The sequence below is a fragment of the Agelaius phoeniceus genome, chromosome Z, assembly GCF_051311805.1.
Source record: "Agelaius phoeniceus isolate bAgePho1 chromosome Z, bAgePho1.hap1, whole genome shotgun sequence".
Classification (NCBI taxonomy): domain Eukaryota; kingdom Metazoa; phylum Chordata; class Aves; order Passeriformes; family Icteridae; genus Agelaius; species Agelaius phoeniceus.
The window spans coordinates 69,721,202-69,741,461 of NC_135303.1; the positions used below are offsets into that span (position 1 = coordinate 69,721,202).

The 20,260-nt window shown below is 38.9% G+C and overlaps 2 protein-coding genes and 1 long non-coding RNA gene across 7 annotated transcripts in view; 1 reads left to right on the forward strand and 2 right to left on the reverse strand.

Moving 5' to 3' along the window:
- Positions 1–3,629: 3,629 nt before the first annotated feature.
- Positions 3,630–4,663, reverse strand: LOC129133116 (uncharacterized). Its single transcript, XR_008535919.2, has 2 exons — positions 4,270–4,663; positions 3,630–3,801 (listed from the first exon to the last, which is right to left on the reverse strand). It is a non-coding gene; the product is annotated as an uncharacterized LOC129133116 (long non-coding RNA).
- A 98-nt stretch (positions 4,664–4,761) lies between these two features.
- Positions 4,762–6,454, forward strand: MED18 (mediator complex subunit 18). Its single transcript, XM_054652321.2, has 2 exons — positions 4,762–4,921; positions 5,087–6,454. The coding sequence occupies exons 1-2, from the start codon at positions 4,849–4,851 to the stop codon at positions 5,638–5,640; spliced, it is 627 nt and encodes a 208-aa protein (XP_054508296.1). The 5' UTR covers positions 4,762–4,848; the 3' UTR covers positions 5,641–6,454.
- Positions 6,455–8,610: 2,156 nt separating this feature from the next.
- CERT1 (ceramide transporter 1) overlaps positions 8,611–20,260 on the reverse strand; it is an 82,395-nt gene continuing 70,745 nt past the window's right edge. For all 5 annotated transcript variants that reach the window (XM_054651819.2, XM_054651818.2, XM_077171203.1 and 2 more), the window contains 7 exons: positions 17,285–17,380; positions 16,468–16,600; positions 16,270–16,340; positions 14,809–14,937; positions 13,934–14,063; positions 12,543–12,679; positions 8,611–11,414 (listed from right to left, as the gene is read on the reverse strand). In XM_054651819.2, coding sequence (XP_054507794.1) covers positions 12,552–12,679; positions 13,934–14,063; positions 14,809–14,937; positions 16,270–16,340; positions 16,468–16,600; positions 17,285–17,380 — 687 coding nt within the window. In that variant the 3' untranslated portion in view covers positions 8,611–11,414; positions 12,543–12,551. The remainder of the gene's footprint in view (positions 11,415–12,542; positions 12,680–13,933; positions 14,064–14,808; positions 14,938–16,269; positions 16,341–16,467; positions 16,601–17,284; positions 17,381–20,260) is intronic.

Here is a 20,260-nt window from a genome sequence, read left to right on the forward strand (position 1 = left end):
CTTTGTGAGGTGGGGAGGAATAAATCATAATATGCATTACACTGAGGCTCATGCTAAGTCACAAATTACCTGATGTTTATTATGAATTTCTCTGCTTGTGCCATAACTTGATGTAGTCCTTCTAGTTATGATGGTGCCTCAACTACTGACATACAACTCAGCCCCTGAATTATCTGTTAACATACAAAATGACTTAATGAGTAATTTCAACCTTGAAATTCTCTCAACAACTTTTCAAAATGCAAATTATGTAATGAAATAATGATGTAAAATGCCTATTACATAACTGAGCAGAGTAATTGTCCCTCAGTATGAGAAAGATGTTGAGATACTGGAGTGAGTCCAGAGAAGAGCAATGGAATTGATGGAGTGTCTGGAGCACAACTCCTGTGAGGTGTGGTTGAGGGAGCTGGGGCTGTCTAGTCTGGAAAAAAGGAGGCTCAGGGAAGACATCATTGCTCTCTACAACTGCCTGGAAGGAGGCTGTAGCCAGGTGGGGTTGGTCTTTCCTCCCAAGTAACAAGCACAAGCAGAAGAGGAAACAGTCTCAAGCTGCAGCAGGGGAGGGCTAGACTGGAGATCAGCAGGAAGTTCTTCACTGAAAGGGGAGACAAGCATTGGAACAGACTGCCCTGCTCTGGCAAGTGGTGGTATCACTGAGCCTGGCAATGTTAAAAGAGGTCTAGATGTGGCAATCAGGGACATGGTTTACGGGTGCACCGTTGGACTTGATAAGTCTTTTCCAACCTTAATGATTTTATGATTCTGGCAGAGGAGCCTACAGGGAAGGAATGAAGCTGATCTCGGGGAAAGGGGCAAGATAACTTATTCTACTGTTTGTCCTTCTGTTTCCCATTAACTTCCCATTATTTTAAATCAGCAACAAATTGATTTTCCACGTGTCCAGAATGTTCTGCCATGTCAAAAACCAGGGGGCAATCTTCCTGTCTTTCTCTTGACCCATGAGCTTTCTCATTCTACTCTTCTACCTAATCCGGCTGAATAGGTGGTGAGCATTTCACTCTCTGCCAAGGCTATCCCACCACAAGTCTAGTTATTTCATTCAAGAAAAAATCTCCTCTTCCAAAAGGTGAGCAAAGGGAAGAATACAAAGTAATGACTTTATAAACTCTAATTAAGGTACTTAATACCCTAAGTGTCCTCTAAACCCCAGAAAATGTCATTGACAAATGGGCCTTTTTGAAAGTTGCAAGTCTGCCAAAGCAGAGCAAGTTGAAAACTCTCAGGTTTCAGGAGCTTTTCCCTTTTAATTCCCGGGAAAAGAAGTTGAAAGGAGTTTGTGAGCCCCTTTAAAATGTACTTACTCTTACTGTATGAGACATTAGTCCCATGAGACTCAAGTGAAATTTAGGTTTGATTTTGTTAAGCACTTGCATCTTAAACAAGTGCTTTAAAGTTAGACCACATGCTCAGGAGAGACCTTATCACTCTCTACAACTGCCTGAAAGGAGTTTGAAGAAAGGTACAGATCAGTCTCCTCTCACAGACAACAACTGACAGGACAAGAGGAAATGGCCTCAACCTGCACCTGGGGAAATTCAGGCTGGACATTGGGAAGAATTTCTTCACTGAAAGGGTTGTCAAGCATTGGAATGGGCTGCCCAGGAAGGTGGTAGAGTCATCATAAACAGAAGCGTTTAAGGAAAAAATGGATGCAGCACTCACTGCCATGGTCCAATTGACAAGGTGATGTTCAGTCATAGGTTGGACTTGATGACTTTGAGATGTTTTCCAGCCTAAATAATTGTGTGATTCAATGCAATAATTTCAAAAAGCTAACACATAGATTTGTGGGGTGGAAGACTTTTTGCTGTTAATTTACTATGAGTGAATGTAGAGTGCTGTATGCTTAATCTGAAAGCATTTTTGATTGATTGATAGATATAACAAAATTGGATTTGGACCTTAAGACTGTAACATGGGTGAGAAAGAATTCTGCATTTTAGAAAGCTTTCATCCAGTTTATGTCTAGCTGACCCTCCCTTCTGCTGGTATTATATCAATGTGATCATTGCTGGATCACTCATTTCAGCTGAGGTTTCCCAGCAGAGCTCTGCTCTGAGTACTTGAAAAGTGACACAGAGCTGACATAAAGGCCTGGTCCCACATGGGCAGCCCATTTCCCTGACACAGAGAGCTGAGTGAGATGGATTTTCAAGGGAGCTGAACAGAATGTAGGTGGGTGGCTGGGAATAACACGTTTACTCTTAATTACTATCTTTGCTTCTCTCCACCTCCTCCATCTGCCTGACCACCTGTTGTTGGTGTCTGCTGCGTCCTATCTTCAACAGCTGCAGAAAAAGTTTCTTTAGGATACCTTAAAGGTATGTAGGTGTACCCCAGATCTTCCAAGCCCACAGTGACAAACAGCTCAGCAGCTGCAGGACTATGCTGTCTTTTACTCTGCCAGTGAAGGTACTTGGAGATGCTGTGGCTGTGGCACATTTTATCACCTATATTTTCTAGTACTACAGGGGGATGGGATGACCACTTTGGGACATTTATTTTCTGGACTGCAGTACTGCATAGCTTGTCAGACTGTGGTGCAAAACTACTCAGAGTAGCGACAGCTGTGGAATTTGAAAGAATTTTTACTTCGAGACAGAAATTTGACATCCTCTTAGATTTTATGAGGCATCTGTAGTAACACTATTATGCACCTCAGCTAGACAGAAGAGAAAATTGGTATCACCACAGAGAGAAGTGAACCTCAGAAATTACCCCTCTTGAAATGCTAAAACACTTTTTTACTAATTTTTACTTTTCTTAGCTATCTTTCTCAATATTTTTTCCATGCTAACTGGATGATGATGATGATGATCAGCTAAGTAAAGCTGATCCATATATAAGAGGAAACCTATTTTTTGGTCCTTGAAGATTAGGAATGCTTTTAAAACAATTGCTCAAATCTTTTGTTGACTGTTTTCTTACTTTATTTCAACACATGCCTCTTATCTGCAATCTGGGGAGTATGTACAATGTGCATCCACTGTGGCAGCTCCCTGGGGCGTGGTTCCCTCCTTTGTCAATATTCCCCTCATGGATTGCATTGAACCCCTCAGGTCACCCCTGCTTGTCAGTACTCCAAACTACCTCTGGTACATCAGGGGTGACACAAACCATTACTGCTCTGGGAGGGCACAATTATGCCATTTCTCATTTGCAGGTCTTTGGCTTGTAACAGTATTTATATAATTTTTCTGGGGGTGGCAGGGAATACCACCACTGTATAGACACTGATAAAGGAAAGATAGACATACTGTTCATGTTCTGTGTGGCCTAAAGGTTTGTTACACAAAAAAAAACTGCTAAGAGAAAGTCACATTTGTAACTCTATTTTGGGTATTGAGAGGTACAAATTCAGCTGGTAAATACTGGGCATTTTCATCACTTTTTGAAAACAGAGGCTTTTCTGCCTAGAAATGGTGCACACCCTACCAGGCCCAGATGAGATTTCTGCCTTTCCAAATCAATGAATCATATGTGTTGCACCTCTGGTAACAGTTTTTAACCCAAAATGCTGCAGGAGCTGATGCCTGGCACCCAGCTCCCCAGAGCATCAGCCCCTTTGCTGTTGCTGTAAGAGACAGATTGGAACATTTCTGGTGGAGATTTTACACAGAATTTATTGCATGTGCCACCTCTCTCTGGGGAGGGGTGTGGGTGCAGCCAGGATGACCCCTGGTGGTTGGTCCTGCCTGCTGGCCTCCCATTCTCCTCCACTGTGCTGGGGTGTGTGTGTCCCCTGTGCTGGGGTGATGCCTTAAGGCAGCACAGAATCTGAAAAATATAAAAGCCAAAACCAGAGGCATCAGGGTGAGGCTGGCAGTGAGCCCTTTGAGAATTGGGCCCCTCAACATTTGAGGTCTCAAGATTTAAACCAAACTTTGCAATTTTTTTTTCAGTTGTTAATCAGAAGCTGTAGTTTAACAATTATGATTAAGCAATTGCACTGTGAATGTTGTGTCTTTTGTTTTGAGGAAAGGAGAAGACAATGCCAAGATAAATGGACTCTCGGGATGCGAGCTGCCAGGAGTGAAGTCAGCAGGAGTGAGCAGTAAGTGAGGGAAGGTAATTCCAGCAGTGGATGACCGTGACCACTGTCTCATTGACCACCAAACCCCGATCCAAAGGGGAGGGACAACCATGCCTGGAAGAACCTAAAAGGGCGCTTCTCTTGGAGAAGCAAGAGATACAACTAGCAAATAGGGTTTGAGTACTAATTAGGAGAAAAGTCATACAACTTACAGACAACAAATGCTGATGCCTTTGTTTGTTAAAAGGTATAAATAGTGTAGAGGATTCATGATCACAGAGCCAGCCTTTCGTGGGTTACCTCCTGATTCCCGGCTTTGAGCAAACTAGAATAAAAGACAGAAATACAGTATCACAGAATCGTTAGGGTTGGAAGGGACTTTTGGAGATAATCCAGACCAACACCCCTGCTGAGGCAGGGTCACCCAGAGCGGGTGACACAGGAACATATCCAGGTGGGTTTTGAATGGCTCCAGAGAGGGGCACTCCACAACCTCCCCGGTAGCCTGTTCCAGCGCTCCGCCACCCTGGGGACAAGGAAGTTGTCCGGCAGGCCAAGCGGAGGTGGATAAAGCCGTGTTTCGGTCCGTCCTTGGCCGGTGTTCGCTTCCGGAACCCGCCCGGGCCGTGTGAGGGAGCGGGGCCGGGCTCTCCAGACCCCGCCCCCAGCGCCGGCCCCGCCCCACCCGCAGCCCCCGCCGGCCCCGCCGAGCCGCCAGGGGGCGCTGCTGCCGCCTTGCCCGCCTTGCCCGCCGCTGTCGCCGAGGCCGCGGGGCCGGTGCGGAGCGCACGATGGAGGCGCCGCCGGTGACCATGATGCCCGTCACGGGCGGCACCATCAACATGATGGAGTACCTGCTCCAAGGTAGGCGACTGCGTGTCCGAGAAGCGCTGGCAGCGGGGGGGGGGGAGGGGGGTGGAGTGCTGGCGCCGCGCACGGGCGGGCCGGAGGGCGCTGGGACGGGCGCGCTGCGGAGGGAGCGCAGCTTGGCCTGTGGGGGAGGCGATGGTCGTGGCGCTGTCTCCGCAGGGAGCGTGCTGGACCAGAGCCTGGAGAGCCTCCTGCACCGCCTGCGCGGGCTGTGCGACAACATGGAGCCCGAGACCTTCCTGGACCACGAGATGGTGTTCCTGCTGAAGGGGCAGCAGGCCAGCCCCTTCGTGCTGCGCGCCCGGCGCTCCATGGACAAGAGCGGGATGCCCTGGCACCTGCGCTACCTGGGACAGCCCGAAATCGGTGACAAGAACCGCCACGCGCTGGTGCGCAACTGCGTGGACATCGCCACGTCTGACAACCTGACGGACTTCCTGGTGGAGATGGGTTTCCGCATGGACCACGAGTTCGTGGCCAAAGGGCACGTGTTCCGCAAGGGCATCATGAAGATCATGGTGTACAAGATCTTCCGCATACTGATGCCAGGAAACACGGAGAGCATTGAGCCGCTCTCCCTCTCCTACTTGGTGGAGCTCAATGTAGTCGCACCAGCAGGGCAGGACATTGTTTCTGATGACATGAGGAACTTTGCTGAGCAGCTGAAGCCTCTAGTACACCTGGAGAAAATTGACCCCAAAAGACTAATGTGATTGAAAATCTGGGCCATTAAGGCATTGTTTTTGTGTTTCAGAAAAGGATGTTTTTCCAAAAAGCTTTTTTGTGGGCAAATCAAAGCAGGAAGAAGGGAATAAAGTACTATATATCAGTTTTGGCAGTTGTAATAACTGAGTGGTTTTTTCTTTCACTTGTGAATATGAACAAAAGTGGACACTTTAAATTAGCACTGTCAAAAAAAATCAGTAAATGTTAATACCGACAGTCTTCCTTCTCTTGCATAGGAGATAACTTAAAAAGCCTATTGCCTAACACTAAAAATGTCAAGACTTACTGTAATTCATCCCTCTGTGTACCCAGATCCCACTGCTGTCGTTAAGTTTTTTAGAGCACAATTTGTGTATCCTACCTAGTAATCCAAAATTTTTCTTTTCAGTAATAGGTGAAGTTAATATGGTTTAATGCAAGAGGTGCTGTTTCACACAAGTATAAACATAGAATCTGCTATATAAAAGAGCAACTAACTGTACACCTCTTCACCAAAGCTTATATGACAGAAACAGCTACTTGTTAGGGAAACTGTTTCTTCTTATGTAACCAAAGTTAGAAGTGGAAGAAAATCTAGTAATATTAACATTTGCAAGTGGTTTTCACATCTGTTGACAGTGTTCCATTATTTTCACTGGAATTGGTTAGGACAGTCTTAGTTAATAAGAAAGTAAATTACCAGGTACTTTTTATTACTGAATTTCTCACAGCTGACAGCTATATTAAATATTGAAATGTTAAGTGCTTTACATTAAAAAATTTATTCACAATTTTTCATTAAAAATGTATTACAAATCATCATCTGTTTGTTGAATTACTGATGATTTTGCTTAGCACCTCTCTTGATAGTAGGATGGTTAGATACCCTAGTAGTGCTGTGATAATTCAGTGTTTTTTGAATTAAGTTTGAGAGTTTTCAAATACAGTTCAGTCAAATAAAAGCCAGGAAAGATAAAGGAGCTCATTTAAATTTCTCAGGTTCTTTGCAGAGGACAACCATTTCACCCACTGTTCAAGTGTCCAAGCTCTGTCAGAAGCGTTGCCACCCTTCGGCACCCCAAGTGCTTTATGAAACAACTAAAGGCAGGGGCCACTCTCAAAAGAAGTTTTGAAAGGTTTTAAATAGCTACATTTTCAACTGGATCAGTGCTGCAGGCTCCAGTGTGGGCCGTGGGGAGGCCTTGATTACTGGGGTGGTATTGGAGCACCCTCAGGCTGAAGACAGAGCAGTGATTTCCAACAGGGCAGCAGTGAGGCATCACTAGCATGACTGCTCATTACCCTGACTACAAGTATTTTGTGGAGGGTACAAACACACCTGCGGTTCTGCTCATACTTGGGCATGACTCACCCTCACCAAGACAGCACACTATCCTGGGCCTCTGAGCTGGAATTCTCTCATATACAGGGCATAACTTCCTAGGAGCTTCCTAGGCTGTTCCACGGTTGAGTGGCAGTCTTATCTCAGCAAATGGGAATTGTTAGGGCTGTTGTCATATTTTGCCACTCTTGGCACTAGTTAAAAATCACTGGCTACAACTTGTACAATCTATGGTTTATCTCCTGGCACTCAAAAGTTTAGGAAGTCTTGTGGATGACAATAGGTCTAACTATTGATTGATCCAAATTAATAAATAATAAAAAAGTTTTTATTTTTAAGGAGAGTTTAAACCCTGAAAACTGCAGCAATCCTCAGTATCAGGCTTCCTTATGCTGATGGTAGTCCATGCATAGAAGAGGCAGGTGTGCAGAGAGAAGAGCTTACTGCATCAATGGCTACAGCTGAGGACACTTTCAGGTTGCTAATGCTCAAAGTGTGTCCCTTTCTTCTAACAAAATGTATTTTTCTCCTCCTATAAAACTTAGCCTGTCAAAGGTGGAGACAGAAGATGATTAGTGTTAGTAATTCACACCAGTAAATTGTGTGTCATAGCCCTAATTATCATTCATCATCCAGGGTCAAATGATACTGCAGTTACACAGAAATGCTCAATCTCTTTACTGGAAAGTATCTAATTTTTAAATTATTCACGTAAATTATGGTACCATGAATGTGAAATGTGGCTTTTTTTTGGGGGGGGGGGAGGGCAGGATTTCTTTTTGCCAGGTAAAATAGCGGCATTCTCCAAGGTGAGAGGTTACCTCAGGACCCTCTATTTTTTGCAATATATTACAAGAAACTTGATACAGCTGAGCTTAAGTTTTGATTCTGTTAAAGTAATGCCTTCTGTTACTTCAAACTGTTCCTCTAGTCCTGCCTGTAAGGTTTCTACAGTTTTCCTGATTGCTATATAAAGAAGTAGAAATCACTGTAACAAATAAAGGTAGGATAGTTCTTGATCTATTAGGAACCACTTACTTCTACTATTAAGAAAAGTTGCTCATGGAAGCTTATCTCAGTTACTAAAAATTACTCTTACTTTGGAAAAGCCGTAACTTTATGCTTTAGCCCATCTTAGTCCTGGGTTGCTGCTCTTCCCATGTAAGCTCTCAGAATCTTGTTATTCCATACAAATGAAGAGCTGATATACTCTGGAAGTGCTCTGCATTATGACTACACTCTACCAGGAGCACCTTTAAACACCTCTCTGATTGCTTGCACAAAATGAACTTCTCAATGTGTAAACTAATGTGGCATTCATGTTTTCATCTCAGTGATGTCAGTAACACAAGTAAACTGCTTTCCTGTTAAATGTTTTCCATGCACTAGAATATTGTATATAATTTCATTCACGATTTAAAAGTTGGTTAAAAGGTAAGGTTTCTCCAAATATTGGAAATTTAAAAACAACAAGAAGCCAAGATTTTTCTTCATAATTTTTAATACTTTTAAATTTTAAATACTGGTTTTAAATTTGTGATTGTAACATGTAAGAGCCAACTTCTTTTAATTTTTAAAATTTATCATTAGGATCATAAAGCTATTATAGAACAGTTACAACTCTACACACTCAAGGTACTCAAAAATATGATTCATGTTTTAAGTCTGTAAATGAACAGTGGCAATTCAAATACAGCATTATCTGTACAACTTGACAAAAATACAGGTGGACAATCTGATTAAAGAGAATCTGCACAACTTCAGATAAGCCAGCTCAGCCCAATTAAGTAAAAGGTAAGGTTTTTACAAAGTGCATCACATTTTTCACAGATAAATTTGTCAAAGATTTTCAGGTTCTCAGACAGAACAATAATGACCATCTCATCTTCATTCCTAGTACAAGTTCTATCAAGTTATGTCCTTCAGATCTAGTTTGGCAACATCCAAATTTTCCAAACAGATGCAGATATCCAGAGAACAATATCCTATGATTGCTGCATTTTCAGCCTTTTGAACTGGTTTAGCTTACAAAACAATCATTCTAGAGTCAGAAGCTGCTTCTGAAAAGACCACCACAGCTGTGTTAACACTCTTGATCTGTTAACAGGAGGAAATGAACTCAGAGCACACAGACGTGGCAGTGACTGACAAGAGAGATGGGCTCAAGAGACAGGGAAAATTGTATAAAACCATAAAAGCAACATCCCTTCCAGAAGAAAGGATCTAATGGCTACTCACACAAGGACAATATGAGAGGCAATATGAAGCCTTTTGAGATTACTTTTCCAGAGGTCCATTAATAATGATTTCTCAGTCACGTAACTCCTTCCATAGTCTTTAAAAAGCCTCTTACAAATCTGATTGGGCAGGGCTAGCTACAGTGAAGTACCAGTGCCTTTATCTAAAAGTAAAACATACTCTTTACAAATAGTATCTGTAGTGTCATTTTATTTACAGAATAAATCGCAAAAGTACATCACATTTAGTGCAAATGCAACTAATGATATAAGTTTATATACTGCTTTGTAAACTTTCCATACCTTTGTAAAATAAAGCTATCCTATTAAATTAATAAACTTGCCCGTGTTCCAACAATTACCAGAAATGGCAAATAAGGAGTTAAACTCTTTATATTTTGGACTTTTTTTTTAAGTTCCCATCAGTGGCTGTGGTGGAATGTACCACTGCTTGGTGATTGTAAAAAGATGACGTACGTTTTGAGGTATAAGATTTTGTTTTTTAACATCGGTATATAAAATGCTCACTGGTGATATAGTAAAGATGTAAAAATTTTCATCTTATTTGCCTTGCTAACATTACCATATAGGCACTTTTCTACATATTCAAATGAACAGAATAACTCTGTAATAAGGCATATTCCATGCACACCATTAGAGAAAGGCAAATAAAAAGGGAGGAGTTATGGAGCATGAAATCTGCATGCGTGTGTAATCATGTGTTAGATATGGTTTCATCTCTACAGAGAAGATGAACAGAGATGTTTTTCAACACTGTGCAGATCATATTTACTCATTTAACCAAATCTTCACTAAGTTACTGTATTATATCTCTTTTCAGGCACCTAGCACACTATATCAAATAAATCTGACTTTCAGCTTTCTTTTAAAGAAAATATATCTGAAACTTTTTTCCTCAAGATACCCAGTTTAGTGAAACACCGAGCAGTTTCTGAAGAGTTTCCAACTATAGGACATGGATAAAAGACCTCACAGTCAGTACTAGCCCAACACAGTCCTCTCTTAACAAGTATCTCCTGAATCAAAGGCAGGCAAACATCTGACATTTAAATTTTCACAGCAGCTAAAGGGAACTTTCCAGTAAGAACTATGCTTTCTTATAGCTCTGATGGGTTTTTGATCAAGAGGCAAATAATTTTCTACATGAACCTCATAGCACAGCTTTATTGAGATGAGGAAAACACATGCAGGATCTGAAAATAATGTACTCATCCTCAATCTAGACTGGGAATGTTGTTTTATGTAATCCAAATTATTTCAATAAATATTATACTGTACCTTCTCACAGCTTTGGGAAAGCCCCAGATATCATCCAAGAAAGCAGTCCACAGATAGCATGGACAGATGTCTCCTAGATTTTAGGCAGTCTCTTGCCCTGTCATACAGAATCTTTCTAGGTATTTCTGGATCATGTTTAATAACAAAAATTATGCAGCACATATTACATAACTAAAAAATACAATAGAAATATAAAGATATCTGGAAAAAAATAAAGCTTTTCACACTCTTACTCCTTCAGAACTAAAGATCGTCATAAGAGTAAGACAATAGAAAAGGCAAAGTCATAAGGATATTGACAGCCCTCAGATATTAACTGGCATTTTATGTAACAAGATGATTCATTATAGAAACCAGCAGCAATGAACTGTGATTATACAAAGCAAAATAAAACCTGCCAACAAGTTACCAAGGTTTTACTGAAGCCACTCCTTTCAACAACCCCAAAATATCACACAGATTTTTGTGCATATAAAGCACATACAGTATGCTATATGTGCATTTGTCTCTTGTGCTTTTTACACATGCACAAAAACTGCACAAGTATCTTAGGAAGGTTGATAATGAAATTCTACAACTTGTTTAAAATTAACACAGTAGCCCATGTTGGTGATTCAAAGTTGTATGCGCTTTTCTTCTTCTAAAGCAAGCAAATAAAAATAGAGCCATATACATGTTATCAATACATGTATTTATAATTGCACACTGATTCAGCAAGAAAGTTAGCAGGAGAGAGCTATTGTTAAATATTCAGCCCCATGGTGTTGCAACACTTCTTCACTTCAGTATACAAAGCCTAGAACCTGGGCCATAAAAAGACTGTAGATCCTTCGTTCCAGCATGGAGTGCCCTGTGCACGGTCACTTCTCCAATGTGGAATGCTCACCCAGTCTTGTTCTGATTGCTGCAGGTAAACAAAGAAAAGAATACAGCACTGAAAAGTTTGTATACTGCAAGTAAAATGAACTTGTTAAACACTTTAGGTATCATCAAGACTGCTATGATCATGTGCTAACTGTTGGGTTGTGATGCCATGTTTCTAATGCCTTACTTACACTGCTTCTCTAACAATTTAAATTTAAAATTGTGAATCATTACAGGGATACTTGTCACAGAAGAATGAAACAACTAAGACTTTTGGAGTCTGACACAGTAAACAGAACCCAAAAATAGAAGTAACCTATGTCACACATAGAAAAAGTGATAGAGAGTCATCTTCAGATGTGACTGAATGATGCTGTAACATTAGCACAACTAAACAGAATTCTGTGGTTTGACATGACACTTATAGAAAATGAAATACATAGCAGGAGTCAAAACTAGCAAAAATAAATTAAGCCTTATTTAACACTAAGGGGCTCAGATATCCTCAAAGTAATCAAGAAATCCTCTTCTAATGTCATATCATCATCTAACTGTTCTAAAAACTTTAGATTAGCCAATAACCTATACCATAAACAATACTTCCATTGACTTCAGAAAGCATCTGGAAATCCCTGTTCTTTCCTAGGTTCATCAGAAAGGAAGAAAAACTTAAGTCACAGTCTTCTAAATATTCTAGTAATTCATGTTGGTCTGTCAGTGAAATTCCATTAATAAAAATCCTAGGTCAAACTATTCTGTCAATATAAAAGAAAACTGAAATGTACTCATAGTCTATGAAATATGCAATTGTAAGTAGAATTTAAGTTATAAAAACCTCATGAGGCTCTAGAGTAACTTCAGTATGTATTTTTTCAGAACAAATGCAAAATGCCTGTGATAGTTGAAAAAAACCAGTACTTCATCCTATTTTACTTCTATATAAATTGGACACGTATGCAAAAACTTGCAAGATGAACCAATAAAAATCTATGAAAATTAATGCTGTCTAACTTGTACAGCCTATACACACAAATTACATGTTTTTAAAAAGTATATTGCATGCTAAAGCAAGCACTGAAGCCATGCTAATCATGGAAGACATTCCTAGATTGCATACTTTCATTTGGCCTTTAAAATGGTGAATCAAAAATTTTAGAAGTATTTATACCTGCTAGTACTAGAATAAAATAGGCTTTCCTGCTGTCTTCTCTTGCACGTACGATGTAAAACGCTTTAAGAACTTTGGATATTCTCGTTTAGCCACTGCCCGTAACACTGATGCTGGTGCCCATCCTCCCGGGTTCACTACAAGTAAACAGGAAGAAGGACATTGAAATAAAGCAACTCCACTAAATGCTGAAAAAGTAACTTTTGTTAATTACTCCTGCAACTCTTCCTGAAGTAACAAGAAGGAATAACCAACAGCAGATTTTTTTATGCCCCTAGGCTCGTGTTGTACTTTCTGTTTGTAATACTCAAGCTCAGTCCAGATCTATGATGCCATTATTTAGAAAACATTAAATATGCTGTATGGTGAGTCTTGGGAAAATTCCTGAATAGAAGAGGATATTCTCTATGGGCTTCCAAGAAACAAAGAGAAAGAGACTTGAGTGATTTCTTATTTCAAAGAAAGCAGAGTCAGTCTTAACTTTTCAATAATTACTGCATTTGGCTGCAGAACTGCCACATAGGCAACACCCTGCAAATGATTATAAAGCATTTAAACATAACTTGAATTGATTTTTAAATACATTTTCATTCATGGGGAAAGTATGTAGCTGAAAAAGCTATCACTTCCCATATAGTCACAGTTCAGAATTTAGCAATGAATACATACTTTTTAGTAATTTGGAAATGTTAAAAAAACAATAAAAAGCCGAGTGAGCTACCCTTGAAGTGCTTTGCAGCTCTGGGAGAGAAGATAGTAAGCCTGTCTCTCCAATACTAGAATACATTTCTAAACACTGGGTACAGCAACAATACAATTTGGCTTGGACAAGTTTTCAGTCAATAAAAAGGATTCTATCAGCTAAAAAAAAATTAGGAAATGTAGACTGAATTATACAGCTTGCAAGCGTCTTTATACAAAATGTATTTACTTGTATTTACTCCTTCCTATCAGGGGATAAGATAACTGCATCTTTACTATCAGCAGCTTTTCAGCCTAATGAGATTAACTGGGAGAAAAAAAATTACAGTAGTACATGACAAAACCCAACATATCATTACTGAAACTAAAAGCTATGCCAACTCATTCCAGTTGCACACATTTCTGCTCATCTTCCTCCACCCCAAGGCTATATACTTAGGACTGAGCTACACAGCTCTTCCATCTATTCCTCCCAGAGTACCACATAATGAATGATCCCATTCACCAGTTCATGTAGCACCTTAATTTGAGACCTTTTGAACATGATGAACACAAAGGTGATGCTATATATAGATATAATAGAAAGGGGAAAAGGCATCAAGCCTTTTTTCTTTTTTTTTTGTGCCAGTATTCAACTTCCCAAAATTAACATCTATCATGAATGTCATACTGAAAAATTTTATACTTACCATTAGCTACATACGTAATCTTGCACAGAATGTTGTCCCTGCTTATTTCCTTGTTGCCCTCTGGTGGGCTTACTAACGTCTGACAAATCATTGCAATATTTATTTTGGCACGGACACAGCGATTGTTCAGCTGCCAAAAATATGAAACATTGTAAGCTTTAAACTAAATTTGTTTCAGCATACTTGAGTATGAACATCTTTTCATCATGAAGTCTAAAATATGGTAGAGGCTGTGCTTCTGAGAGTCTTTACATGGATGTAACGTGAAAGTGAGTAAAATGATACATGGTGGATAGGGAAAGGATCTAAAATGTCGGTGAATCTTAGGTTTCTGCTTGCTTAACAAATTATAAGTGAATTACTTCAACTGTTGTGACAAATCAGTAAAGAAACATTTAAAGAATAATGTATCAGCATTTACAAATAACAGTTAACTTTTCCTTTAAAAGCAGGCTATGGAATAGCAATTGAAGGAAAACAACCATTGCTATTATCTCACAGAACCAAGGCAAAACTGTAAAATGGAGACTTTACCCTATCTGTAATTATACAAACCTACTCCTATATTTGACAATGCTGAAGAGATACTGATTTGATTCCATACAAAATAACCTCAATTCTTTAAAATGTTTTCACATCTCCAGAAATTTTGCTTCCATTCTGCTGTAACACCTTAGATCATCCAACTGAGAGGTAAGACAAGAAAGCTTTTGGCTAGGAATGCCTTCATCAAGTCATTTTACCACCTGGTTTAAATTAACTATATTTTTGTAAAAACCATCCATTGCCCTCACACTATCACTGCAAATGCATTACCATGGGAAGAGAAAAACTACCTTAAAAGCAGAACTTCACAGAATCAAAATAATACTTACAGGAGCACTGTCATGTTCTACAGAGAAATTGCACACAATCCACGTTTCTGGATCATTTTCACTGAATGCTGGTATCTTTCTGATGGCAGACAAATAGAGCACATCCCTTTGAGAGGCTGGCCACACTCTCTGCAGAGAAACAGCTGAACATAAGCTTTTGCAGGTTTAACAACTCTCCGTAGTTAAAATTAAAAACCAAGCAAGGCAAACCAGGTCAGTTATATTATTAAGTTAAAGTATCTTCAAGTTAGTAATTTCACTCTGAAAACTGAAAGAGAACATAGTTGTTGTAAATAGGGAACAAAAATTTCAGGTTGGCTACACTTCATACAAAAAAAATTAGGGCAAAAGTTTAAATGCAGAACACTAAACTGCAATGTCTTTGAAATGCAGAACGCTAAACTGCAATGAATTTTTCAGTTAAAAAAATAGGAATAGGCAGTTACCCTCCTGTACTATGAACCTCAGGTTTGTGTTTTAATTAATACTTGTAAACTACAAACTGAACTAATGGTTAGGTGTATAGGGATGCATCTACAGTTACTTATGTCTCCAGAGAAGAGAAAGGAGGGATGTATTTGAAAAAAATATTACCTCAAAAAGCTACTACTTCAGTAAAATAGATATAGCAAAACTGATATTATCCAAGAGAAAGTTTTAGAAGTGAAACTGACAAAATAAAATATACAGAACTTATTTTCCTGACATTCAGTAGGAGAAAATGTGGTTTTTACCACAACCAATACAGATGACACAACTGTCTTACTCAAAAGAGTAAGTTATGAGTCTTCTATCAAAGAAGTTTTAATGTAACTGCACTACTGGTAAAATTATCAAAGAAAAACCTTTGTTTTAACATTTGAATATACTAATACTTAGAAACCTGCAAGACTAAGGATGAGTATGCAAATTTTATTCCTATAAATTTTTCAGATCTTTGCATTTCAGTTTGTTGGGTTGTAATTAAAATGAACATTTTTATAAACTGACACCAGAACCATTCTGGGGGAAAAAACAATTAAGGTACAAGAACAAATGCTGTACCAACAATTAAAAACACTTGCATTATAAGGTGATATGTCAACTAATTGTGGTGAATGCTAACCTGCATTTTTGCAAAAAAACATCTGATACAGTAGTGTAGGTTTATTCCTTGTAGTCAGTGGTGATTTATTGCTTCTGTTTGCTTTGGATGAAATCTGGCCTAGCTGGCAGTGATATAATCATGATATAAAAAGCAGGCCTCACTTGCTACTACAAGCTCTATCAGACACATGCATAACCAATTATGCTCTCAAGAAAAGTCTGAAAAATTGATATAAGTTGCAGTTTAATAAAGAACTTGTTCTGGAATATTGTCCAGAGCAGTATTGTAAGTTGTTAGGCCAGTAAAGTATTCAGAATATTGGTACATGCATGCTTCAGATGTCTCAGTAAGGTATGCAAATGAAGTTTTATTACCTTATGTGTCTGGTAAATGATGATTGCGTTATCAGCTAAATTTTCCACAACATGGAAATTTTCAATTGTTGCTAAAAGGGGAGGGGGGGTGGGGGGAAGGAAAAAAAACACATCAGTGAACAGTCACAGAAAATAGGACAGTGCTACAGATACTATTTTTCCTGATAAACCTTCAAAGCTGAAGAACCAATGCCTTACTTTCCCAGTCATTACGAACATCAACATTCCAGAAGTAGTGGCAAACTTCATGTCCTGTTACCCCTTTAACAGCATGGGTTGCTTTCAAAGGATCTAGAACTATTCCGTTTTCTTCCACTTCTCGTCTGTATACCTATAACCAAACACAAAGAAATATGTAGAACAGAAGCTGTCAAAACTGTTCATGTTTTAATTATTTAAATTTAATCAGTCTTAAAAAAACCTGAACTAACAAACCACTTATCTAGAAGCTTATCACATGAATAATTTGCCATGAAAGTGTTCTCTGGTAACATCCATTGAAGACATTCTTATGTGGCAATTCACATTAAAATACCAGTACTTTAAGGATTCTACTCCAAAAATCATTAAGCTAGCTTATTTATTACTATCCACATGGATTTATAATCATGGTGGAGTAGCCAACACTCTAGTTTGTTACCCTTGTTATTTTTGTACATAGAATTTACCCATTACTTTGATACCAAGCTTTATGTAGGACAGAGTAAGAAAGGAATTTGTAAAGATGAATCTATTGCAAGAGTTACACAGAATTTCATATGAATAAATAGATTAGAAGCCACAGTTCTCATGGACCCCAGTCCCAACCTAAACAGTGCTATTCCCAGAGAGAAGTTACAACAGCGTAACTTGCTGATTGATACTATTTTCAAAAATCATAACATGATTTAGGTTGGAAAAGACCCTTAAGATCACGGAGTCCAGTAGTAAAGGTAACACTGCCAAATGTACAATGGAAGTATCTGTCTTCACAGTGTATCATCTTATACAAATTAATCAAACCTGAAACATTTACCTTCATTTCTCCTTCTTCTACCACTAGCTGCCAATTGGCATCTCCTCCTACATCTTGCAAGGAATACGTCATGTGGTTTCGTACCATCTCTTCCACCTGTAAAGGAAAAAAACCAGGCATTTTTAACTCATTCCTTCCATGTTTTAGGGGAGATACTATACAGCATTGGAAGTCACAAGTTAATGCTTCAATTCCTGTGCAGGAGCTAAATTTAAATGACAGAGTTCTCTGTTAGGTTAGGAACAAACAAATAATGCTGGCCTTTGGAAACAAAAGCCAAAATTTTGATTCAACTTCCTCTTTTGTGGGTACTTCCTAGCCTGCCTTTGTGCCTTTAAACTGTCAAACCTCATCACTTCTACCTAAAACAGTTCTTTATTTCAGCAGATAGGAACTGCAGGTATCTCTAGGTGGAATTACAATACACTGTAAGATATTCACTGGAAGAGCATTTTAAAAGCTCAACAAAGGCAGGGGATTAGGGAGGAAAACTGACAAGCTCTAAAAAGAAATGCACATGAAAAGTCATATTGGAAGAGCAGTGAAGAAAACAGTCACAAGCAGAGCATGCCTCCTCTGTTTCAGAGGCATCTTTGCACAGTTGACAGCTAGGAAAAAAACCAGAAATGCCTACACTCAAAGGATTATGATGGTACAGAGATTCTATAATTACAAAATGCTCATTTAAAACTTATTTTGCTAGCAGCTGTGCCTTTTTTTTACAGCCAAATATTTGCTGTATTTTTATCAAGCTAAGTGAATATCTCATTTTTTATTCTATACAATATGCATGAAAATGGGTACTGGGACAGGAAGATGATGCTTATTTTAGATCTAATACATTATTCTGTTTCTTTGGTTCCCCACCCTTCTTCCTAATGCCGCAAATAAAAACAGAAGCAAATTCATAGGGTACCCATTGCTGTGTAATGCTTCAAGTATTTGAAACACTTTAATAAATTTTTTCCACCCAAATGACAGATGACTACTAAAACTTGTCACAGAAAGCAAGTCCATGTGATTCACAGCATTTTCCTGAACTACTTGAAATATCTTTTTTTTTCCCCCCAAAAGAAAAAGCACTACAAACAAAATTAGTTAAATGACCAACACAAAGATTAGTTGAAGTACAACTTGAAGTGCACCCTGAACCCCAGGGTGCTTTTGCATATCTTACAAAATATGAAGCCTAGTTTGCAGTAAAATATGTAAAACATATCTGAGCAAGTATGAAAACAAGTAGAAAGCAAAAGTAATATTAATTAATCTTTTTTTAGAATTGAAAGACGTTATTTACTTTTAATTTAAGGCAGTAATTTTGTTTGCGCTGTGTACTCAAGAGGAAATACACTTAAGGCCAGAATCAAATAAAACTCTAGAATCACAACATGAAAAGACAAAATCCATTGGATGGAAATCAAAGTTTGTCTTAGTTTAACTAAGCATAGACTTATCTAGACAAGGCAAAGTTATCAATCCAGGTTTTGGGTGCTCTGGTTCTGAGCTTCAGTGAACAAAAAGCACCACCAAGATTTATGTTTCAGCTTCTAGACAAGCGAACTTTTGCTGCCAGTTACTAGCAGGTTTCCTACAAAAGTTTCTTCCCTTTTTTTTTCCAGTGAAACCATGACAGTACAAACTGTAATGGTTTAATGATAATATAAATATATTTAAATAGCCCACATTCTTACCCAGTTTATATTTATAATATAAACTGGGTAAGAATGTGGGCTATTTAAATATTTAATGATTTAGCTCTAGGTCACACTGCTTTAAGAAAGGAATCCTTGCTATGCTCTCAGCACGTACTTGCCGTACCTTCAGGCCCTTATGTATTTTCTATCCCACCTCTTAATTTATTAAGGAAAAAGCTGTGTTTACACATTTACTTTTGTCTTTTTATACTTTTTGCTTCATGTGTTAGATACAAAGGGATGAAGGAAATTCCAAGGAAAGAAGAGCACGAGGCACCCACAGGAATGCAATCTGAACAGACTCCTGCTTCACCAGGAAATGCAGTATTTACACAACCTGCTTGTGCACATTGTCTGTACAAACTGTATTTAGTTGTACACTGGTCACCATCTGTCAACCTGCACCAATTGCAGAGGCACAGTCAAGATCCAAAGATTCTCTCCCACCTGAGAGGCTCACTCTTACCTCTGGGTTCCTAGTTGGCTACAAGAATGGTCTGTAAAAATACTTGCAACCTGTATGCCATACAGCCTTGATCTGAACTTTGAGTGGCAAGTTTTTCCCTTTAAAGGGCCTAAGAACAACTCAGAACCTATTATAAGGCTGACAGATCTTCAAAAGAAAAGTCTGATCTGAACTCCCACTCAACTGGCAGAGACAACAATGCCTTTCTAGAGACATACTGAAGAAACAGCTCCCATCAGAATACTTCTGTTTATACTTTTCAGTCTTAAAAATAGGGTTGCTAGTTGCTACTTGACCTTTTACTGATACCAACATTCCCTTCATTCACATCAAGTCTAGGGGAAAAAAAAATCACATTTTTTAAGAACCAAGATACTAGTTTTCCTTCCTAAAGCCAAACTGTCAGCCTGGGAACAGAAGCCAATTTTTAATAAATTTTTAATAAAGTCTATAGTAGGTAGAATGAAAGGGTCTGTTATTTTCATCATGCTCTTTGTTGTCTTGTTCAGTAGAACTGAAACTCCAGAACAGGTGGACTGACTTGTTAGTCTGACAAAAATTTGGTTTAGGGAAAATACTTGGGAGGGTGGAACTGCATGTGGGGATATTCATACTTTCTGTAGTGAGGCCATTAACTTGAAAGTGGATTAGGATGCACTCCATAGTTACTTTCATGTAGTATAATCCATGCAGCAGGCAAAAAAAGCATCTTTACTCCAGTCCATTTGATCCTGATACTTAACCACAATTTGCATTATTGTGATAATGATCTGGTCCACCTCAGATGTGTTTGCAAGTGATCTGTTCTGCAGTCAC